At 38.6% G+C, this 25,789-nt stretch overlaps 1 protein-coding gene across 3 annotated transcripts in view; it reads right to left on the bottom strand.

Moving 5' to 3' along the window:
- The window catches only part of REV3L (REV3 like, DNA directed polymerase zeta catalytic subunit), a 152,483-nt gene that overhangs the window by 55,594 nt on the left and 71,100 nt on the right, over window positions 1-25,789 (bottom strand). For all 3 annotated transcript variants that reach the window (XM_080938254.1, XM_080938255.1, XM_080938256.1), the window contains exons 5-13: window positions 22,261-22,357; window positions 17,395-17,489; window positions 16,180-16,284; window positions 15,195-15,279; window positions 14,959-15,107; window positions 10,088-10,207; window positions 7,871-8,108; window positions 4,997-5,139; window positions 373-4,522 (exon numbers count right to left, since the gene is read on the bottom strand). In XM_080938254.1, the coding sequence (XP_080794380.1) occupies window positions 373-4,522; window positions 4,997-5,139; window positions 7,871-8,108; window positions 10,088-10,207; window positions 14,959-15,107; window positions 15,195-15,279; window positions 16,180-16,284; window positions 17,395-17,489; window positions 22,261-22,357 (5,182 nt within the window). The remainder of the gene's footprint in view (window positions 1-372; window positions 4,523-4,996; window positions 5,140-7,870; window positions 8,109-10,087; window positions 10,208-14,958; window positions 15,108-15,194; window positions 15,280-16,179; window positions 16,285-17,394; window positions 17,490-22,260; window positions 22,358-25,789) is intronic.

Raw genomic sequence — 25,789 nt, forward strand, 5'->3', positions numbered from 1 at the left:
TCAACCTCAAATTTTCATATACACACATAGTCTTTTCATCCTGCCCTTCCCTCCCACCTCCTCCCGTAAGACACTGCAGTATTTTGACATTCTTTGAAATTCTGCAACATGTCAAAGTGATCCTTGCTCCTCTAATCCCCAGTGACGACATGAAGTACTAGTAAATTAAAGCCCAAGAGTCATCAACTTAATTTCTCTAGGTGCAGTTTTCAAGTTTGTGAATGTACTTAATCACTCTATATTTACAAATAATTTTCTTCACTGTTCTTAAAAATACAATATCACAGCTAGAAAACTAGCAATCAGTTATAAAATGTTTCAGAAATAAAAATTATTCAAAGTGACACAAATGGGGGAATTAGATATGATTACCTGGGCTTTTCTGGCACATCCGAAGGATTACTGCAAAATGGTTCCTGATATATAGCTTCTGAAAGATCATGATCTAGCAAAGTTGCCATAATTTCTTCCCTACTTGGTGGGGACATAAGTGGTTTCAGAATGTGAGCAGTTCGTGGAGTAAAACTGCCATTTTTAGATTGTAAGGGAGAACTGGTAGACCTGGGTGAACTATCAGGAGTTGGTGTTAACACATCGTTGTTTCTTGAAACATACAATTCTAAATCTTCAGAAGCTGCATCCACAAGTTCTCCATCAGGGGAGGAAAGTATGGTAGTAAAAGAGGTATTAGCTGAGTCAAGAGACTGTTCTATTTCTTTTCGGTTATGACCTTGAATCCAGTCTGAACTGCTTGCCTGTGGGAGACTGAGAAACACTTCCTTACTCACTGAACTTCTATTCAGTCTTGATTTTTCAGTTAGACAGCTTTCTGCTTGCTGGACACAGAAAGACTCCATTATTGAGTTAGAATGAGATGTCAGAGAATGAAAACTGTTTTTCCACTGGCTGTGCCGATGATTCTCGTTGTTATCTATACCCACTTTCTCAAAAAGTTCAGGGTTTAAAGTACTGGCTCGGATCCAGGGGCTTGAGTCAGAGACATGATGCTTTTCCTCACTACAGCTCTGTTTGTCGTGACTTAAAAGCTCATTCTTTTCGACAGCTTGTCCTGGGAAAAGATCCTGAACAGCATCGCTTAGAAACTTCTGGGGCAAATTCTGATCAGCTGGAACAAACTGACTACCAGAGTAAAAGCTACAAAATCCACTCTGACCAATTGTGTTAATATCAAAATTATAATTATGTTCAGGAGATAGGCTATCTTCAAGTGAGTAACAACTTTCAAAACCTGGATCTGAGAAAAGAATGGGACTGTCATCTGACAGGGAATTATCTAAGTGGCCAGAGGTCTGTAGGTTTAGAGGGTCTACTTTTAGACGCCTTGGGGTTTGTTCCTTAGGTTTTGTTCTTCGGGGAGTTCGAGGTTTTCTTGGAGAAGTCATTGGTCGTGTTCGTTTATTTGTTTTCTTATGCTCAACAGAAACAGAAATATTCTTATCTGGTTGATGACTAGATGTTGAGTCTTGTACAACATTGGTAGTTTGTGCTTTTTGTTGTCTTTTTTGTAACAATTCTTTTAGAACTGCTAACCCAGATTGTCCCTCACCAAATACTGAAGGTGTTGACACATTTTGATTTTTACATTGAGACAGGGCTTTGGTTTGTGAAATTGCTTCTGACAATGATCTTTGTTTTACTTTTTCAGGATTAAAATTTGACATATCTAAAATAAAGCCCCGCTGCTTCTGCTCCCATGCTATTTGTTTGATGGGACTTCTCAAAGAAGTCACAAAACAATTAGATGTCTGGCTCTCCTCAGAAGCTGCATTTCCTGGAGAACAGCTTTCACTGTGTTTTGACTGTTCTGACACACCTGCAGTCTGCTGCTGACTGTCTCTGCAGTGCAAAAAATTAGGGGCACAGATTTGTTCTGGCTTTGATTCTAGGGAACTGCGAAACTCATTTAGCTTTCCAAGAGATGACCCACAGTTCTTTTGTGTATTTGAACTCTCCTCTGTCTTTGGAGATATTAGACCTGAACATACCTGTGTACTCTGCGCTACCTGAGACAAATGGTTAGAAAGATCAAATATGCTTTTTTGAATCAAGGTTGTTTCCTTTCGAGTAAACATAGCACTTTGATTATGAGATCGCTGAATATTAATTTTTGAGATTCCAGATCCTAACGAACTATAAACAACCGAGGAATGAGAATCATCCCTTGAACTGGAGAATGTTCGGAAATCTAACGACTTCTTGCTTTCTAAGAAAGAGAAGCAGTTAGACAGCCGCTGTTGTGCATTAATTCCAGTGGGCTGGGAAGGAGGAGGTGGATGACCCATGGCAGGGCCTGTCTGTGACATCTCTTTCTGTTTAGAAAGTGCCTGAGTGCCAGAACTGCTTGTGATCTCAGGCACGCTCCGGTGGTTCGGTGTGAGCTCAGCCTCAGAACGTGGCTTCACCTTTTCGTCAGTAGGTGCTACATGCTTCCTTGACGCTTTCTCACTGGCTCTCTGTTTCTGCTTTGCTCTTGGTTTCTTTTTTCCGTCATCTACTAGTTTACTTTTCTGACTCCGTTTGTTTCTTTTGTTGGTGACTACGGAGGAGTTAGCAAGTCTTGCTTTTGACTTCTTAACCTGTGCTCTTGCTCGACTAGCTTTTCCCACTCGAGGACTAACAGTCTTAGTGTTATTATATACATTAGGACCCTTAAAAAGCATTGATTCCTTTTCTGCAGCAGCCATAATTTCTTCAGCTCTTGGGTCTGTGGGAGACCAGCATCGAGGTGGAGAAGAATTGATTGGGCTTGTGCTTCTCTCGGAAAGAAAGCCTAGCTTTGACATAACATCACTATAATTCAAGTCACAGTCTTCGGTTTCAGCAATGTACGATGGGGAGGGAGGAGGAAGAATGGCGTGTGCCCGTTTCTTTCTGAAAGATAAAGTTCTCTTAATATTTTCACTGTTTGCTCTGTGTTGCTTACCAGGTTTTTTCTTAGCAGATTTATGTTTTGACTTCCTTCTGTGACTCTTCTTTGGTGTTAGTGGATAAATGGGATATTTGGTTGCGGGGGAGTCAGGAACTTTTGGCCAGAAATCCTTCAAAGGTGCAAGTTTCTTATACAGTTCCATTTTTTCCTCGGTTAATATTACTTGTTTTTCTTTAGAATCTATTTTACCTAGCTTCACAAGCATATTTTTTCTCCCTCTAAATCTATTAATAATAATATACTTTATAATGACAGGGGGCAGCTTTTTAGACATTTTTCTCCGTTTTCGGGATTTGAGAGTTCCATCTAAATTTTCACCAATTTCCATGGGATGAGGTAGGCTAATTTTCGAGTTGTGTGTCACAAAACTCGACTCACTGTCTTCTGTTTCATAATTCACCTTGCGTTTGGCTCTAAGAGTATATTTATTTCCATACAGTCCAAAAGACTGGTCAGCTTCTAAAGATCCATCTCCAAAATGACAGTCTATGAAATGTTCTGTAGGTGTTTTATTTTCAAATGTCCCAGGCATAGCTTTACTTAAGTCACTACTCAATCCATTATCCTTCTCGGAAGCACTGCTGTATGGGTTATTATGTGTATAACTCTCTTTTGTGGCCCCAGTTTCAGAACTTTTGGTAGAAGTTTCCTGAAGACCTATTAATTTCTTTTTACTCAGTTTTAACCGGGAAGGTTTACTGCCAGGTTGTAGTTTGTATGTGACAGGAGATAGTTTCTGTGGCCTAGTGAGACAATTAGAAAGCACAACACTGGGAAAGAACATATAATGTGCTGCTTGCTGGCTAAGACTTGGCTTTTCCGTTTTATGCTCTTGGAATTCTTCATATCTGATTTTAAGTTTACTTAGTCCACTCTCATCAGTGATGCTATCAAGGGAATGAGCCACATTTCGCTTCTCCCCTGAGGACGGCATCGAGCCACAGCTTTCCGCCAGTGAGGAGGGAAATGCACTAGTAAGGGATGTGCTATTTCCCTTTTCGTTTCCTTCAGAGGACAATTTATTTTTTGAATGATTTAAGTCGGCAAAGTTCAAAGAGTTTTTTCCCAATGTATTCTCACTAGTGTGACGGTTCACATGTATGAAAGAGGCATCCTTTTCCATCTTTCTCATGTTTGAGTACTTTCTACTTGGTACTTGTCTTGTAACAGATGGAATATCTTCTTCATAATCAAAAACGCTACTTTCACAGGAAGATACCGGCAAAGATTTGTCTTTCTTACAGCTCTCTTTATGAGAATTATCTGAATGAACAGTACTACTAAGAGAGCCAGAGTATTTCATGGAGTAAGTACTTTCCTTTGTAAAAGTGACTGAATTATCTCGACCTTTTTCTGTATTGTTTGGTTGTGAGAGGTCTTCAATTAAATCATCTTTGTTTAAAACATGGGAAGAAAGGGCACTTGTGTGTTTACACTGAAAGGTAATCTTAGCAGAAGATGGAGGTTCTAATGTAGCAGCATCTTTGTGAAAGATGGAGGGTCTTACTGATAGCTTGCTTGTTGCAATCACAGAAGAGTGGGTTCTAGAATTTTCATTGTTTAATGGATTGTCTAAAATCAGAAAAAAAAAGAATTTACTCATTCACAGTGTTAATTTCTTAAGGAAGAATGTTTAAAAAAAGTGACCTGACAAAAGAAATCATACAATCTAAACAACCAAGAGACCATTATTAGTCATTATTTTAAACATATATTCTTTTGATCAGAAAAATGTTACAGTAGATTTAAGGAATGTGGGAAAATACTACCATACTTAAGGTTTTCATAAAATAATATGTTTCATCATGTTAGTGTGTTTCTTAGTTTCTTGTGCAACTTCAATGACACAATAAAGTGAATAAAGTCTACAGAGTTTCAACCAAGCAACTCACAAACATCCTATCCTCTTTAGAATAAGCAATCAATCACTCAGCTAGAGTCACTTACAGCCATTTAAACTGTAGTCACTTAAAGACAACACAACTGTGTCACAAGTAAAATACATTTTTGAGTCACTCATCAAATACAATAGGTTTGTTTTCTTACCACTATTTTCATCTGCAGTTCCATCTAACTGAGGTATAGAGAGATTGGCAAAAAGCAAACTATTATCAGTCCACTCCATTTCCTCTTCTGAGGATGAATCATCTTCTTCAGTAGAACTTCTGTGGGCATTTCTGCACAGTGACCTAGAAGACATTATAACTCACTGCTGAGTATAGTCATTAGAAAACAGTACATCCGGCGCTGGAGAGATGGCTTAGTGGTTAGACACATCGGGGTCTAGGTTCAGTCATAGTCACCCACATAGTGGCTCACAACTGTCCGTAACTCCAGTTTCAGAACATCTCATACCTTCTTCTGTTTCTGTAGGCAATACATGCATATAATGTACAGATTCAAGTGCAGGCAAACACTCAAACACAGAAAAGTAAAGGAGATCTTAAAAGAAAAAGGCATATATTAGATACAGGTTTTGACTTGATTATGACATGTAAAATATCGATATAAAAGTGGCATTTTTAAAAAAAAAGGTTTGTTTTGCTTTATTAACAGAACCTGCAAAAAGTTACTGTAAACAGGATTTATAATCTCATTCATGTGACATAAAAGTAATAATTATTATTATTATTTGGTCAAGATAGGGTTTCCCTGGCTCTCTGGGAACTCGCTATGCAGACCAAGCCTGTTCCAAACTCATTGCGATCCATCTGCCTCTGCATCCTGAGCGCTAGGATTAAAGGCCTGAGCTACCAGTACCCAGCACAGGACTCTCGCATTCCAGCTACAACGTCCTGGATTAGTATCTTTCTCGTAGTGCCCTTGCTCACGTTCTCCCCATGAGATACACAAGTCTAACAAATGAGAACTAGGTGACTTCTAAAATGAAGCGTCCTGACATATTTAAAGGTATTCATACATGGATCAGGTAAGATGGGGCATTCAAATCTCAGAGATTTCTAAAGACAAGTAGCAGTGACCTAAGAAGAGCTAGAAGACAATATGGTAACTGAGTTGCTCTGGGAATAGCTACGAACTTGAGGTTTGTAGCCTCTGAAGTTCTATCCCATATCTGTTAGTCTGATACTCTCCCTCTCTCCAGAGATGCTCAGTCTTTCTTTCCACACCCAACTCATTCCCTCTGGCTTCAGCTCCTTGAAAAGATCTCGCTTTATACACAGAATAGTTTGCTCTTTAAGCCTTTTACAAATCACAGTTTGTCATAAAATCACCTTTATATGCTGGAAGAACTATTACATCAGACACCATCTAATGACTTTAACCAAACTTGCTATCTGATGTAAAAACCTATTTTTAATAAAAGATACAATCTTTGTTTTCATATTCTCTGCATCAGGGGTGTGCTGTCTCATAGGATAACCCTATCATTGACTCTCTTAGTAGCTAACAGCTTTTTGATGTCATAATCGCATGAATATTTTCAGTTTCCATGCTGCATCCATGCTTTGTCCTCTGTCATCATAAGGAATAGATAGATATGTGCCATCTTTTACATGTTAATCTTCAATATGTAAATGTTGATCACTTCTCCCTTAGTTACCTAATTAGACCAAGTAGTCGCTATTCAAATGCTCTTTAAAAATGACAGTATTCGCTAATCTTTCTTTTCTCAGTCTTCTTAAACTGTGATACACATGGCAAAACATAACATTTGATATAAATTTTAACACATTTCTGTCTGTGTTTCTATTATTCTATTAGTTTCTCTCTAGTATGGTTATGAAATGTTTGAGTTTCAGAGGCGGGTTCATACACACCCCAGCTAACCACAGTGACGCTGTGGTGGCTAGTCTTGGCTGCCAACATGACAGGAAATACACTGAAATGTGTATCTCTGGGCCATCCTGTGAAGGATTTTCCTGATCAAATTATTTGAAGCAGAAAGTCCCACCCTAAATGTGGGCGACACTCTCTGGTGGCAGGTGAGATGTGGATGAGAACTCGCTTTTTTGACTGTTGGCCCTCATTGTCTCCAGCATGGCCACCCACCCCATTGTGTGGCATTCCTTCACCAATATTAGAAATCATGTCTCTGGAATTCCAATGTAGTGTCCAGGAAGCTTCCTGGCTTTCAACAACAGAATGGGGCTGCTGATACATCAGCCTCATAGTCTGAGTGACTACCAGATACTTGGTTTCCTCACTGGAAGACAGCCATTGTCTTTCATCGTGTACGCCAATCTAATGGGTTTCCCCTTAATATATATGATACATTATATATACTCACTCTAAACATGAACATGCATCCCTGCTATCATTTCTACTCCTTTAGAGAACCCTGGCTAACGCTCTGCTCTCTCCTCTCTTTTGAAACAAGGGGTCTTATTCTGTAGCCCTATCTGGCCTGAAACCTAATGTGTAGACCAGGCTAGCCTCTTATCACAGAGACCATTTACCTTTGCCACACTAGTGCAGGGATTCAAGGTTTCCAGCATCACATCTGCTTCTTTCTGACAGTGCTTGCTTTGGAGACCTGACTTTGAGAGGTTCTTACTTTGCAGCACGGGCTGGTATTATAGGTTTGTGTCACATGGCCAGCTATTTGCTTCTGGTTAGTGTGTGACTAACTCACATATGAGTGTCACTATTTTGAAGCCGACCCTGCACACTGCTACAGTTACTCTCACTGGGAATTAAACTTTCCCAGTTCTGTGGTAAGGAAGAACCAGTTTGTCCTCACGTGTGTCAGTGCTGTACACAAAGCAGACGGTCTCTAGGTTGGTTTAAGTGTAACAGAACATGGTAGTTCATGGGTATTAAGTATATGCTACATGACAATGGTCATCATGTAAAGGGGACTTTCAAAGTCCATCTACCTCACAGGCCTTTGACAGCATGAACAACGGTAGCTCTCACGAGAGTGCAGCAGTGACAGAAACAACTTTGAAGAGAAATCACCTCTTTTTGGCACAATGTTCTTCAATGTCACTGTCCCATCTCTGGGACATCACCACACTCAGCTCCATCTCCTCCTTCTCAATCTGTGGTGCATTCTCTTCATCGTCACTGTTGTGGGGGTTCTGAGACTCTCCAAAGGAGTGACATGGTAACGGAGTCCTGTTCTTTTCCCCTTGATATCCATCACTTTCCAAACCAGCAAGAAGGTGGACCAGCGACTCATCAGGACTACTGTCCACTAGAAAACAAGCAAATCAGTCACCAAAAACTGCCATCAAGTTTCTACACGCTCTAACAGTGGACAGACCGCAGGCACTGCAATGGATGCTGACGCGTACCCAGACTATGACTGGGGCGAAGGCTCCGTGGCAACCCCGGATCTCTTACCAAAATCAGTGCCTTCCACCATCTGAAGGACAACAACTTTGTGACTTTATTTAAAAGAAGATTTTCAGATCCCATCTCACATCTATTATGAGATGAGAATTTCTGACACAAGACCCAGGGATTGGTGCTTTTAAAGAATTTTCCAGGCTAACTTAGATATGAAGAACACTGAAGAAAATGAGGCCATAAGTGTTCAAAATGAAACATATTCAAAGCAATGATAACTCAGTATAAGAATGGCTCAGTGGTTAAGAGCACTGACTGCTCTTCCAGAGGTCCTGAGTTCAATTCCCAGCAACCACATGGTGGCTCACAACCATCTGTCATGGGATCTGATGCCCTCTTCTGGTATGTTTGGAGACAGCTATGGGTAACTCATATACATAAAATATACAAATACGTTTTACTCAGCCACCAGAAACAATGACTTAACCAAATTCTTAAGAAAATGGCTGCATCTAGAGAAGATCATCCTGAGTGAGATAACCCAGTCACAAAAGAACAGACATAATATGCAGTCACTCATAGTGGGATGCTAACCCCAGAGGCTTGCACTCCCCCAGAAACAACTCACAGACTGTATGAAGTCCAAGAAATAAAGAAAACAAAAACTATACATATATTCACAAAACAAGAAGACTTTGACTATTTCCATGTTGCGTTTTGTTTTGCATGTACTTTACGCTTATTGCAACTAGTACGTTTTCAATGCATACTGTCAAGCCCTTGAAAAAAATCAAGTACCGACTAAAAAACATATTCACATGGTTTTATGTAAAATTTATTTTAATGTCTGAAAAAACAGTACTGACAAAAATGTATAATTTTAAGCAAAAAATGTTTAAAATCTTTACATCTATCTTTGTTTTGAAAAATAAAATCGTTTAAAAAAAAAAAAGAAATATACATGTAAACATCTTATCTTTTACTTCAACTATACTCAGAATAGTTGAATAAAATCTAGTTGGGAAAATACTGCTTTTAAAACGAGTTAATAGCTTGATTTCTATGAAACCATACTATATATGTTAAGATCCTTAAAGTCACAACGTATCAAGTCTGACAAGGCCGTGATGAAACTGGAATTCTAGCTTACTGCTGCTCGTGTTGTAAAATGTCCTTAATTTCTGGCATCCATCTAAAATGCCATAATCTTCAAAGTGTCTTTTAATATGCTAAATATGAAGGGGTGTTGGCAAACACAAGAGAAAGGTAAGACTAGAGCTGACCCTCAGTCCCATCCTCCAACCTTCAGGGTAACTGAGGGTAGACCTAATCTCTGGTCAGTCAGCCATGCCTACATAATGAAACATTCACAAACCAAAAACACTACAGTTTCTTTCACTGCCCAGACTATATAGAGACACATAAAGTCTCTCTGTCTCTGTCTGTCTGTCTGTCTGTCTGTCTCTCTGTGTGTGTGTCACACAGGTATAATTTCAAAATAGAAAACTGTTTAAGCCAGTGGCCCTAAACCTTCTTAATGCTGCAGCCCTTTCCTACAGTGCCTCCCTCATGTTGTGACCCTGGCCTCTCTGCTGCTTCTCAGCTGAGCTGTAACGTAACCATCTGTGTTTTCTAATGGTTTCAGGTGACCCTGTGTGCTTCCCATACAGTTCAAGAAAACATTTTCTTTCACAGTTGTTGATGTATTTTAAGGAAAACCAAGCAGGAAACATAGAACTACTCAATCTAATGTGGTACATAATTTTTATACCCAGCATTTACTAAATGTGAAATGTTCACTCCTTCAAATCAAAGAAAAAAAAAAAAACCCAGAAACTCACTTTGATTAAAACATGGCACATTTAAGGTAGTGCTGTTACTTACTGAAAATGGGTGTCTCACTCAGTCTTTGAGTCAAAGGCTGAAAAGTCTGACTGTTTTCTATGAGGTTCAAAATTGCTTCTTCATTAATAAGTGCTTCTTCTACCTTATGTTTAGTGTTACCTTAAGATGACAGAGAAGACGAGAGATTAAGGCGATGCCTCAGTCTAAAACCTATCAGCTTACACAATATAGAATTTGTATAAATTATGGAATATTATAGTGTAAATCTACCTTAAAATTTTGAAATACTGGTGAAATATACTAAATAAAAATGCAATACAAATGTAATAAAAAAGCCCAAAGAATACCATCATGAATTACATGTATTTTAAAAAGTAAAACTAGAAAGCAAGCTGGATATTGTAACACACATGTCTATCTCAGCAGAGGGAAGCATATTTCTGCATATCATGCAAGCAGGTACATCTCCCTGAGTTCGGGACAGTGACACCTTATAAACAACAGAAACAAACAGCAAAACAAAATGCATTTACAGATCACCAAATACTTGTAGACTCTTCTGCATCTTATCAACCCCCATAGTTATAGTATTCTGCTAAAAACCAGCACTGAGACACACACAGTGTGTGTGTGTGTGTGTGTGTGTGTAAGTGTGTGTGTGTGTATGTGTGTATGTGTGTGTGTGTGTGTGTGTGTGTGTGTGTGTGTGTGTGTGTCCGTTCTTGTGCTCTCTGGTAAGATCTCTCATAGTCCTGTCTGGCTCCTAATTTGTTATGATCCTAACTTTTGATAAGCCCGCTCCATTCCTAAGTGCTGGGAATATAGGCAGGTATGACCAGTCTCAGATCTTGAACAACAGAGTTTTTTATTCTCTGTGGTTCTAAATAAATTTTTTACATTAACTGTCTATTTTTCAAAAGCTTCCCATTTATTACCCAAAATTAGTTTCTTCTTTCAACATGTAATAAAATGTCTTATGTCCAGAGAAAATCGGTAACTTTAAGAAGGCAGACAAAATGAACCCATATTAGAACCTAGTGACGAGAGAACGAGGATAAAAAGGATTTAAAGGGGGCGGGGAGACTGACTACACATACAAAATCAGCAGCTAACTGGGAGTATTACAGCTAACTGGAAAAACAGTTTTTGCTTAGACATTTAAACAGACTTGACATTTAAATGTTTTTGAGTTTTTAGAGAGTTAACTAGTTAGAAAAAGTATTTTTATATAAAATGTACTATAAAACAGCAGATCTAAGACAGAGTATTTAATCGAAATAAACAATCAAAACCCAGAAAACAGCTTTCGAAATTAAACATTTGGTTAGAAACAAATCTTGGTGGTCTGAAACTGATGCTACCAATAATGACAGACAACGTCCACACAGCTTCGGGGAGAGCACAAACAGTGCAGTGGGGGTGGACGGGGAGGCCACGGGTCCAAGTTACACAATGTTGTGCATAGCTTTCTGCTAATCCATGGAAAGTCCGGTAAATCGGACAAGGTTTCGGGGGGAAGATGATATAAAGACAGACTCAAAGCAGAACAGGAGAAAGTCAGAGCAGTTAGGTAGCTACTTCACAAGGAAATCCCATTCACACAATGGCAGCACCTGGAGGGGCTGGGTGGTTTTAACATATAAAGCCCAAAAGAGATAGATGATCCAATTTAATGAAGATTCTCAAAAGGGAAATTGAAACCTTACAATTGTTTAAAGAGGAACACATGGCTCTTTTTCACTGATACATTAAAATTTTAAGAAAACTATTAGAAAAATAAATAAGACTATGTCCGGAAAAACATAACTCACCATATTAACAGAGTATAAAAGAAAGACTGATTTCAACAAATTCAGAAGGCTATTTGGTAAATCTTCATTTAATATTCATCATATATTAAATGGCTACAACTTCTAGCAAAGTAAGAATAACAAAAGCTACTAACCAGATTAAACACCTACCACGGTCCTATGTAAACTTCAGCCTTAGTGAGCTTTTAAAACATCTCCGTATCTGCAATGCCAGCACTGAGGAGAAGGGGGCAGAAACCATCCCAACTCCAGACCAGCCTGGTCTACACAGAAAGTGCTTGGCTAGCCCAGGCTGAAAATGAAAACTTAAAAACCACAAACAACCTCAACAAACAAAACGCAGAAAAGGAGGAGGAAGGGTAGAAGGTGTTAGAAGAGGTGAAAGAAGAGGAGGAAACAAGAAAAGAAAAAGCATTAGATTTGAAGACCCTGATCATCAACATTTTTTTCTGCATGGTTCCTGATGTTGTGAGAGACCGTTAAGATACGAGGAAAGGGGCTACGAGAGATGGTTCAGCAGTTAAGAGAACTGGCTGCTCTTTTGGAAGATTCAGCCTTTATTCCAAGCATCCACGTGGCAGCTCAAAACCTTCTACAAGCCCAGTTCCCAGGGGTCTGAGGCCCTCCCCTAGCCTTCGTGAGCACCGTAGAGCACCGCACACCTGTGCTACTCGGACACACATTAGAAAACGTTCCTTACAGCAGGACAGAGAAGGATTCATATACCAAGTACAAAACCAAAACTATCAGAAGACATAAGTAAACATATTAAAATTGATTGAAGACATGCAAAAATATTAAAGAATTTAAAAACATAAGGAAGAAATAAGGTAGATAAAATAAGTTTAAAAATGAGAGCTGTCTACAGAATAAGCTTTGATAAAGAGAAGTAAGAAAAGCTTTCTAGGCTGGAGAGATGGCTCAGTGGTTAAGAGCACTGACTGCTCTTCCAGAGGTCCTGAGTTCAAATCCCAGCAACCACATGGTGGCTCACAACCATCTGTAAGGAGATCTGATGCCCTCTTCTGGTGTGTCTGACGACAGCGACAGTGTACTATAAAAATAAATAAATCTTTTTCAAAAAGTTTTTTATCTACAAAATATCAGGAAGTCTTATATAAGAGACCAGGACTTGAGAGATGGCTCTGCAGTTACATTCTTAATGCTCTTGCAGAGTTCACTTCCCAGAAAAGACATCACACAGTTCACAACCTCCAAGTAACGTCAGCTATAGGGGATCCAGTTCTCTATTCTGGTATTCTGGTCTCTGCAGACCCCGGCACACACACACACACACACACACACACACACACACACACACACACACACTCTTTAAAACAAAAATTCATAATAAAAAATGCCTTTTAATTGTTTCAACTTTCTGATAGTCAGAAAATGAGGATGAAAGTAATGAAATTCCACTTCAAAGAACCACAGTAAGAAATAGTTTGTATTTCATTTCACTCTATTATTTGGCACCTTAACGTTGCAAGGGTCCTCCTGCCTAAGCACACCACACCACACCTGAAACGAGGAGACCAATCAACAGCCCCTTCACTACAATCTTACCTACCAACTGTGCACAAGCATAGATTTTGTAGGTATCAGTCAATTATTCACTTGTGTTCTGTCCAGAAAATTTTGCAGAAAGCTATTAAGAGGATAGACGCAGCCCTGGGCAAAAGTGAAAACGAGCTAATACTTGTAGAGAGACCAACAAGTATTAAAGTAAAGCAGTCAGCAGCTAAAATAATCAATGTTAAGTTTCAAAGTGAATATGCTGACTAAAAAGATCATAAACACCATTAGTAATGAGGGAAATAAAAATTAAGTCTCAGTAAGAGAGCATTTCATATTCTCTAGAACAATTAAAGACATAATACCAAGTGTTAAATAAAAACACTAAATCATAAGAAGCCTTACATAATGTTTGTAGTAACATAAAACAGAGTGTCCACTATGGAAACAACTCGGCATTTCATTAAAACACACACACACACACACACACACACACACACACACACACACACACACACACGGGCTAGAGATGGCACTGCAGTTAAGTTCACTGACTGCACTTCTAGAGGTCCTGAGTTCAAATCCTAGTGACCACATGGTGGCTCACAACCATCTGATGCCCTCATAAAAATAAATAAATGAATAGATCTTAAAAAACAAAGAACCAAAAAAAAAAAAAAATTTACTACATGCTCTATAAAATCCACACTCTGATGTCTACTGAAAAGCAATGAAAACATACTCATTTAATCATTACTTTATAGTAAAGCTTACTTTGCAACTGGTTTATTTGCTACTATTTCCAATATTTTTATTTTTTCACATCACATTTACTTTAAATTCCATATTTTATTGTTCATATGAACATTATTTTTTTAATCAGTCAAAACTGAAAGCAACTCAAACATCTACCAATTGATAAATGGATTAATGGATATAACAATTCATTATTTTTGATATAAGTAGGAAGTATTTTATAATTACCACAGCATAAACCCTGAAAGTATTTGCTAAGTGGTAGAAGTAAAAACCCGTGGTTTCATTTACATGACATGTCTAGGAATATAGACAGACACAAATCTAAGCAAATGGCTGCTTGGGACCTGGAGCTGGGACGGGCCATGATGCCATAAGGAAGCCTGTAGGCCGGTGGATACTTTCTAACATTATAATGAAATAGTTATGTACTCAAAATGAGTGAATCTGTGCTATTTAAATTACTTCTCAATTAGCTGTTTAAAAATAATTTTTAAATGTAAACACCAGCTGCTTAATTTATGCCAATAGAGACATCATTTGTATAAAATTTGAGGCATCAAGCAATAGTAAATACTGTGAACATACATATATTAAAAAACCATCACAAAATTTTACATCATAACAGTTTATAAAAACTTTACTATTGTATTTATCTTTAGAAATTCAGAAAGGGTCAAACAACAGAAAATAATTTGGCACATCCATATTTATTTCTGAGGAGAAAAACAAACAAGGAAACAGCCAATATTAATCTAAGTGTCTGATACAGTGTTTGTTTTAGTATTTTTTTGTTTAATGGAGAAGATAATCAGATAACCTCACCTTTGCTCAAATCTGTGTCTTTGTGGACTTCTATCATATTGGCTGGTGAACATGGAAGAGTGTCAGGAGGGAGAATCTCAGAGTGCAGTGTTAATTCAGCAGAGAACTCTTGGGATCCATTGCTGTAGTCCACAGATCCTGATAATGTTCTGCTTCATTAAAACATAACTTTTATGACAAACCATTTAACAAAGTGGTAAATTTAGCTCCGAGAGCTCTAATAAATAAGCACTTACACTGAGAAATCATTCTGTTTGAGAATTTCTTGAAGTCTCTTCTGAAATTTTTTTTCACTTTCTGTTGCTGGCACAAATCTGCAACCTTTAAATTTAAAAAGTATATTAGATAGCAAGTGGATGAAATACTTTTCCTTCTCCTTAAAGGAGCTTTGAAAATCACACCAATTTATCTTTCTCCTGACTCATATCCCATCACCTAAATGCAGTCCTGTGATAAAAATCATACAAAAGAGAAAGAAGGTTATTAAACAAAAATTAAGAACTTATCATCACTTCAAGTTTAAGTTTTATAATTATAACCTAAAACAAAACATAATAACAACAAAACTATTGTTCCCTATTCATAAATACATTATATATCCTGGAATTCGAAATTTCCTTCTTCATAAAATATATTTGTATTTAATGGACATAGAGACACTTAAATTTTATCAATACATTTTTGGCATTCACGATATTACAGTGGAGTTTAAATTTTTAGTTGGGCTTCAGTAGAGACTTATCACAACATTTTTTTTCCTGAGCTGCTCTTTACACTTTTCATTTTATCTCTCAGATTTTATCCATGGTATGTGAGCCCTCAAATCCTTTCAGAGTACAGCAGCATTACTAATGAAGGAATATTTCCTCAGCTGCACATGGTGACCACGGTGAGTTTATATGACAGTTTCGTGGCCAGCAATGGTGCTTCTATGTGGGTCCGTGGTTTCCAGTGCCTCATTTGGAAAGAGAAGACACAAACATCCTTGAGGGTGGGAAGAAGGTAAGGCATACAGAGAACATGGAGATAAAGGGGTGACTACAATAAAGCGGCACTCTGAGGTAACTATACAGATGCACTGGCTGCACAGCGGGACAGCAGGAGATCCACGTGGACAGTTAGGGTAATTTAAGACACACATCTACTGCAGAGGGCAAGCTCAATGACTGCTTTCCCATTTGAAGCATTTACTGAGACCATTGGGCATTATTAGGTTCTTACCTTGTGATTCGGGCTCGCTAATTTGAGAGCTTTCATTCCTGTTTCTTCTTCGCTCTTTTTCATCTTCCCATATGGCCTGCAGCCCAGGGTTTCCACCAATCTGAGCTGCAATCACAACACTACAAGGGTCAAAGTGAAAGCCTCTCCTCTATATACTACTTCAACTTTAAGAAGTACTTGGTGGGAGTAGTTTGCTGTGCGTCCCTGACTGGTCTGGGACCCACTAGAGACCTTCCTGCCTCTGTCTTCTCAGTGCTAGGATTAAAGGCATGTACTATCATGCCTAATGAAGTTATTTTTTAAAGAAAAATATGGAGTATGCTATAATGAATAAATGATCTCAATTCTAAGTTTATCACGGTGCCTCCTTTTTAATATTTCTATTTTGACTGGAAACACACACACACAGAGGGCTGAAGACATGGCTCAGTGGTCCCAGGCTGGTGGCCGTACTGAAGTGACTGCTCATGGAGGGCACTAAGGTAAGCAGTGAATGAAGCCGTTCACACTGGAGCTCAAGGGGCTGCTGCTGGGAGAGGAGTGCTGCACATGAGAGGGGTGCTGGGCATGAGTGGGTGCTGCGCATAAGGGGGTGCTGGGCATGAGTGGGTGCTGCGCATAAGGGGGTGCTGGGCATGAGTGGGTGCTGGGCATGAGGGGGTTGCTGCGCATGAGAGGGGTGCTGGGCATGAGGGGGTGCTGCGCATGAGGGGGTGCTGGGCATGAGGGGGTGCTGCGCATGAGGGGGTGCTGGGCATGAGGGGGTGCTGCGCATGAGGGGGTGCTGGGCATGAGGGGGTGCTGGACATGAGGGGGTGCTGGGCATGAGGGGGTGCTGGGCATGCATCTTGAACTGGTCCCTTTCTGACTATTAGCTTCCACGAGGGAGGAAGGGAGGGAGGGAGGGAGGCAATGTTGCTCATCACGCCCTTCTGCCATGACATCCTGTCTTTCCATAGGCCTGGAAATGAGGGAGCCAGAGGACCAGGGACTGAAACCTCTGAAACTAACAACCCAAAGAAGTCTTCCTTTAAGATAGTTTCCCCAGGTATTTTTATCAATACATCAGAGGCAGCCCCTCCCATCAGAAACAAAGAGCAAGCTTGAAGATACACTGCCTTCTCCTTCTGTATCTTACTTCTCTAGTAGCACCACTGTTCCACTTTATCACAGTTGACGGGTAAAAATGTGCACTAAGAATGATCATGTGCGTACCCTCAATGTCCAGCCTATTTAAGATGTCAGCAGCCACAGCATCCACTTCTAGTTCACATGTGCTCAGAGGTTCAACACCTTTCAGCAATAAAGAACTGTAAAGAAAGAATAGCAATAAATATAGTAATTAGCACAAACTTCCCAAGTTGTTATTGTTGTTGCTGGGATCTGAGATTTTTTCTTACGCTCCGGTAGCAATAAGTAAACCTGAGAATATTAAATAAATTCATGATTATTCGTGATACTGTGTGTATGAAATAACAGGACAGAAAAATTATAATGATAACCTATGGACACCATTTAAAATGAATACCATTTACCATTCATATATTCAGAATCAAATTTTATATGTGAGGAATATTTAATGCCTAGTATGTGGATCTGGCTAAAAAAATGGCTAAGACAACACAAGAATTCAGTAAAAATCCTAAGTATTTAAAATGAGTTGTCTGCAGGCATTCTCCCTGCAATCACAGCTTTCAGAGGAGGGAGGTAAGCATCCTGACAGGTGAGCAAGTGACATTCTCTCTTCTTGTCCTCAGCCACTGCCGAAGGGACCACACGAGTTCCAGCTGGCACAGGTGACATTGCTTCTGATGAGAGCTACAAACCACTCTCCCTGACACGCTTTGACCTGAAAACATTGCTTACTTCCTGCAGAGCCACTAAAAAGGACAGGAAGACAACATGTGACTGTCCGTTCCTCCCAGGATGCATAGAAACCTGGTGTGGATCCGAGTTTTCCTGTTGCAAACTTTCTACTTCATGTGTGAGAAAAATTAAATGAAAATAAAGGATCAGAAACTTTATTTTAATAGGGGATGCAGATTTTAGTAACTTTTCCTTAAATTTGATTTTAAGGTTTTAAGGAGAACATCAAGAAACGCTGACTTTCTATCGCCTTCTCCTGAAGAGAATCTGGTGGCCATCAGACTGAATTGTCACGGCGATGGCATACAGTCCACGGAAGGAGGCCCGCTGGGATGCCTGAGGTCTGGCTCTGACCCTCTCCAGTTCCCTTACCACCACAAAACAGAACAAACGACTTAATTTGATAAATCACAGACGCACACAAAAATCTTTGTGCCAGAAGCTAACTATATCCCTTTATCTTTCAGAAAAAATAATTTCCAAAGTGGGCTGGCCTCCCTGTCCATACAAATGAACAAAATCCATGTTGTCATGAATAAGCGCTAGATAGAGTTCGGAGGTAACAATCTTCTTCTTACACTAACATGTTTCTCAATTTCAGAGAATTATATTGACAAATATAGGAGGCCTGACAAAAATGAGCATTTTTAGGAGTGGTACTTTCAGAAAAAGACTCAGCAACACTAAAAAAGTAATCCCACAGCAGAAAAAAAAATAGTTTCTTTTTTTTTTCTCTACATAGCCCTGGCTATCCTGGTACAGACCAGGTGGGCCTTAGATTCACAGAGATCTGCCTGTCTCTGCCTTCCAAGTACTGAGATTTAAATGTACACCACCGTGTCTTGTGGTTGTTCTTTTTAAGACAACGGATGGCTCGGGACCTGGGATTTAGGTGTGCATTACCAAACCTAGAAAACAAATTTGTAACTATTTTTTGTCTTTATTACAAAACTATTTCAGAAATCCCATGCAGTATTCTAGAGGGGAAAAATCCTTTCAAAATAAATTATTTTCAGGAGGACATAATGATAAAAAGTTTTGAGTAATTAAATAAGTACAGAAAGGTTACTAAAGTTAGATAAAAAGTATAATGGAACTTACAGGATTGTTCCGAAGTATTTCTCTAACAACTGAATACAAGAGATCAATGAATCAGAATCATGGCAGACAGAATTTAAACACTTACACTCTAAAAATACCTACAGGTTGGTTCAGCTTGCCTTACAATTGTGGGAACCTGAGTTCAATCTCTGAAGCCAAACCCAGGCAACAGAAGGAGAAGCTCACTCCTAAAGATACCCTCTGATCACACAACACCCATCCTGTCTCATGAGTCTACAGATACCTCTCCCCTCTCCGGTCGCACGCATGCACACACGAGCGCACAGCATTGTATTGGGTAGACATGGCAGACTTTCTGTACTCAGACTGACCACTGTAGCTTTACCACTGTAGCGAATGCCTCTGAGAACCATGGAACCTTAGAGTTTCCACTTACCACACAAAATAAAGTGCAACATCTGACTTCTTACAACTTTGTTATTTGCTAAGCCCTTTGCAATGTTTCAAAGGCTTATTGAATTGTTTTAATAAAGTATTGTTTTAAAGGCTCTCAGAAGAACATACTAGACTAGGGAGACAAATGAGACAAATCAATTCTACTGGTTTACGGGAAAACTTCTGGCATTATCTTTTATTTATATTTAACGAAATCACAGATTTCCAGATTATATAAACACTGGGGGGAACAACAGGCTCTAAAATGAACAAAAACACATGGAGCTAGCAAGGAGTGGTGGTATACACCTGTAATCTCAGCATGAGGGAAGAGGAGGCAGGAGGACTGCTACAAGTTTGAGTATAGATAGTGAATTCCAGGCTGGCTAGCCACAACTACATCATGAGACATTATAAATAAAAACATACATATACATACATACATAAGTGCTAAAGAAAAGGTACCAGTCATCTGTGTTTAACTGAGTTAAAACATCACTGAGTATAACTTTACTAGTTTGTCTAGTTATATCTTTCCCTACAGTTTGGTTTGTAAAACTTAAAAAACTTCTTAGAAACATTCTGAAATTCAGTTTCTGTTATAGTAAAATTCCAATTTTAAACCTAGTCAGTGTACCTTACAAAAGCTTTCATGACCCAACAAGAAAACATTACTGGATGAGGCTTCAAACTGTTGTTAATGAGCAGAAGTCAGGAACAGTGATTACCCTTATTACATAAAAACCTTTAAAAATCATTCTGATAGGATAGTACAGTAATACAAATACTTTTACACAGAAGCTGTAATCCAGAAGCGACCAAAACCACATCTCTAATCTACTGTGTAGTGAGTGGCCTTTCTAGGCAGGTGGTCCTGGTTTCTATAAAACCAGGCTAAGGAAACCAGAGGGCAAGGCAGTAGGCAGCATCCCCTGTGGTTCTGCTTCCGTTCCTAAAGCCAAACTTCTGCCTTGAGTTCCTGCCCCAACTTTTCACCATGACTCACTGAGCTCTAAGATGAAATCAATCCCTTCCTTCCAAAGCTGTTTTTCATCACAGCAACTGAAAGTAAATTAGGGCTGTTAGATAAACTCTACATAAAACTGATCCTGGGACTGGTTTATTTGACAGCGTTCTACTAAATAGCCGGGTTTAGCCTCCTAAATTTCCAATCGTTGTGCTTCAACTTAGTAAGTGTTGAGATTATGAGGATGTATCCACCACTTAAAACCAGTACTTTCATAAGTTCAGCCAGTAAGCTCTGTTTCATTTTGTATTGTTTTGGTAGCCCAGGGTGGCCTTGAACTCACTGAGAAGATCAGATTGGCCTTGAACCTGGAGATCTGCTTGCCTCTACGCCCTAAGCGCTGAGATTAAAGGCGTGCACCACTGTCTGGCAATACATTTTCTTAATATATATTAAAATTAAAGTCAATAAATACTATGTTCCCATCCCACTTCTTCACAAACATAAATACACAATTCTGTTTAAAAAAAAAAAAAGCACTCAAGAGAGTGCTTGCCCCAGATCTCACAAGATAGAAGGAAAGATGCAACCTGACATTTGTCTTATGACCCCAACACTGTACCATAACACATATGCACACACACTCACCAAATAATTACATAAATATAAATTAAAATAAACATAAATTTAAAAAATAGGGCCAGCAAGATGGCTCACAGGGTAAAAACATTTGGTATCAAACCTAATGACCTGAATTTTATTCCTAGAATCTATAGGGTAGAAAGAAAAAACTGACTCCCACAAATTGTACTCTAATTTCTGTGCATGTGTACACACAAATACAACACATAAATAAAAATAATTTAAACCTTTCAAAAATTGAATGACATACATGAAGTTAAAAAGAAGAAAACTATAACCATGTTGCCAATACCACAGTAACCAAAATAAGAGGTTCAAGAAAGCTTTGGGCAATGCTATATAGGACAATCTACATTATCTATAGAAAATCAATTTTAAACAGATAAGGCTACTGACTAATAATGTAGAAAGGTGGTGATTATGTGTCTGCTTTGTGATAGGAAAATAAGCATTTGAATATACTACAACCTTAACAAAAAGCTTAATCAACAAGATAGCTAAAAGAAACAAGTTGTATTTTGTTGTGTATTTATTTCCATAACTCCTTGATATTTAGGAACCTACAGAGTTATTTTATTAAAATATGTGTTACCTTAACTTAAAGTTGCTATTTTCTAACTGAGTCTGTAACCTGGTAACTTGTAAAACCTTGGACTGCATGATGATGATTGATACCTGCAAAAAGTGTAACAACCCACTTCAGGGAACAACTAGGCCTTTCGGCCATCTTTTATTTATTTTTAAAATTAGTTAATTTTGAACTGTGTATCTGTGTCTTGGTGTGCAGGTGTGTGGGCCATCACTTGAATGTAGAGGTCAGGTGACAGTTTATAGGAATCTGTTCTCTCCTATCACGTGGGTCCCAGAGATCAAGTTCGGGTCATCAGATTTGGCAGCAAGCGCCTACAGCTCCTGCCATCTCATTGCCCTCACCACATGGTCTGTTCTTTAGACCCGAGATTCCATGATCTGTGACTGATACATTTTAAATATAAACTTTTAAAAGACCCAATACAGTACAAGGTGAAGTTTTAATTACGATGACCACTGGTGAATGACTACAAATGTTTATACATAAAACTTTCATTTCTTTGACAACATAGGCTAACCTTGGTATGTCATCTTCTTCCCACCTAAATAAAGTGCCAGCAGGAGAACTTCCTGACAACTGATGCTTGAATAATCCAGTTGCATGTGATGTATCACCTAGAGAAAGAAAGGAAAATTTAAATAAATTATACTTTTAAACTTTTTATTCTGTTTAGTCAATCCATCTACCTTTTATTTATTGGTTACAGGGTCTCATTGCACACACAGCCTTGGGTGACATAGAACTCACTATCTAGATCAGAGCAGTCTCAAACTCATAGACCAGGCAGATTTTGCATCCTGAGTGCTAAGATTAAAGGCACCCAAGCACTACATCTGGAAAATTATATTTATAATTTGTACAAAATAATCCTCTTTGTAAAATAATTTATAGATCATGTAAGAATAGGCAAATATATTTTAAAGATTCACTGATACACAGTTGAGAGCAATAATTCTAAACTTAAGTTTGAGTAGAAAAAGTATTTGCAATGACTTGAGTAAGAAACACAAAATTTCATAGCATAATAAGTATGTCTAAATGTTCAGGTAGATATGATTAGCGCCTCATTAAAAAATCAAGAACTAAGGTGCCAGGAGGGACCTCCCCTTCTCAGAGGTAAAGAGGAGACCAGGTAGGAGCACTGTGAGGGGGAAGTGGGAGAAAACAGGTGAGGGGAGAGGCTGTGATTGGGATGTAAAGTGAGTGAATAAATAAACAAACAGATAAATGGGGAAAACCATATATTAATATAGTTTTATAAGACTCCATGAAAATTTGTTTCAAATGACTTCTTCACACTGCCATCAGCAATGAGAGTTGCTATGGTGTAACGCACAGGCCAGCATTCGCTATCCTGACTCTTTTCTGATTTTAATTAATATTTTCCTATTATATGTTGTGCATATGATGTATTATATCATCTTTATGTGTGTTTGCCATCAACTTTAGGGGAGAAAAAAATGTGTTTGAGTTTTTTTGGTGAGGTTTAATTGGGTTGCTTTTTAAATTGATTTTTCAGAATTACCTAAATACTATAGGTATAATTATATATTAAATACAAAAATATGTATGATATTTCTTTGCATTTTAAGCATGATTAATTTATTGTGACCACGTATTGTGACCCAGGTAAGGTACTTGTGCTCTTCCTCTTGGCTGCTCTCAGTTTGGGCCACCTGTGTACTGACAGAGTTTACCATGGGCCTCCTCTTAGCCTCTTTTTCCCTCTGGGACCTGCCAGATCCAGCCTGACCTCCAGCCACCACATGTGACTCAGAGCACAGACCCTTGTCAGCTGGGACCCTTCCTTGTCTTATCTGGCTCTGAGACCAGTCCACACTGACAGGACAAACGTTTCCAAGTTCTTTGTCTAAACAGCAAAGACACTAGAGTGCAGGAGAGAAACAGAGACAAGATAGAGGCTGTCTCCTCAAAACCAGACAGCCAGGAGATTGAGATAACCCTCCTATGAATTAGCCACTTCCTGGACATTTGAAATACCTCTGTTGTAATTTGAGATGAACAAAATAAACAAGAAACAAAAACGTGTAAGGGATTGATGTAAAGGAAATACCATGAGCAAACTTCACTTCAAAAACATGGAAAGAGAAAGAAATGAGTAGCATAAGCAGTCAATCCAAACATGGAAATTGTTTGAATTTTTAAATAATAACAAAACTGAAATGATGCTAGAATTGAAAACACCAATAAACCAACTACAACTTCAGTGAAGCCTCAGCAACAGAAAACAGAGGCAGGGATGGAAGACAGGACTGGAAATGGATCCCTGAGTAAAGGTCAATGAAATAAAAAAGATCAGAACGTAGGAGAGTTTGGGGTCATTATGAAGACAATTACCCTCTTAATTACGAGCACAGAAAAAGGAAATCATAGAAGAGAACAAGCCAAGAGCATATCTAGATACTAAGAGAACATGAATTAGATAAGACCAGAAGACAAAATACTCTACAGTATATGGTAGTTAAAATATTAAAAACACAAAATAAAGAAAAGGTATTAAAAGTTGCAAGGGAGAAAGGTCAAGTGACTCTTAGAACACCTGATTCTTTAACAGAAACATCTAAAGCCAACAGGGCCTGGAAAGATATATTCTAAGTCTTGAGCAACCAAAATTGTCAACCTAAACTAACACTCAACAAAATTATCTGTTAAAATTTAGGGTGAAACAATTTGCCATGTTGAAACAGACTTAAAGGAATTTGTAAGTACAAAGTAAGCCCATAATGGGTACTAGGGAAAAAAACCTTCAATTGGAAGGGAAGGATAAACATACCTAAGAGATCACAGGAAACAAATAATGCCAGGACAGGTCATCAGAGATTTGAGAAAACACCACAAAACCAATAAAATGACAAGAATTAATACACACCTTTCAACAGCAACTCTGACTCTTGATGGTCTAAATTCCCTAATAAAAAGACACAGAAATAACAGACTGGGTCAGAAAACCGGATCTATCTTTAGCTGCTCCCAAGATGCACACTCATCAACAAAGACAGACATCACCTTAGGGGCATGATGGAAAGAGATACTGTCAGCAAATGGAACTAAGATGCAAGCAGGAGCAGCTATTCTAATATTTAACAAAATAACCTTAAAGCCATGATTAGTTAGAAGATATAAGAAGAGATACTTCAAACCCATTAAAGAAAAACTCCACCAAGAGAATATAGCAATCCTGAATATAGACTCACTAAACAGAGATACCCAATTTCATAAAGAAATCATTCATTAGATCTAAAACAGTAGAGTAACCTCAACAAAGTAAAAAATACTGGGTGATTTTAATCTCACCAATAGACGGACCATCTGGAAATAAGCTAAACAGAGAACTCTGGAGCTAAATACATGAAAAAAAAATCAAATGGATCTAACAGGTATCTATAAAACTTTTCACCCAATCACCATAAAATATACATTCTTATCAGTGGGTTATGGGACTTTCTGAAATCAACCACACATTAGGACACAAAGCAAGTATAGAAAAACTGAAATCATATCCTGCATTCTATCTGACCACAACGGAATAAAGTTGGATTACCAACAAGAACAGAAAATAGGCAAGTAGAAAATAAACAAACTACTGAATAAATAGCTGGAATGAAATCGAGGAAACAATATAACAATTCATAGACATGAATGAAGATGAAACACAGCATCCACGTTGTATGAGACACTAAGAACTGTCCCAAGAGAAATGTCACAGCGCTCAGTGCCTACATCAGAGCCTTGAGCGCTCTGACACAGCAATGATGCACTTAAAAGCCTTGGAAAACTAGAGCAAATAACACCTCAAAAGAGTAGACAAGCAGAGTAACCAAAGCAGGGTTGAAATTAATGAAACAGAAAAAGTGTACAAAACCGTTCAGTGAAATGAAGATGGACTCTGAACAGAGATGGTCAGAACCAATAAAGCCAAGGGAAGTACGGATGCAAATGGAGACACTATGACAGACACCGAGTTCACAGGGTCACAAGGACGTGGGGACTGTAATGTTCTACTAAACGAGAAAATCTAAAGCAGG

The sequence above is a fragment of the Micromys minutus genome (genome assembly GCF_963924665.1).
Source record: "Micromys minutus genome assembly, chromosome: 25".
NCBI lineage: Eukaryota > Metazoa > Chordata > Mammalia > Rodentia > Muridae > Micromys > Micromys minutus.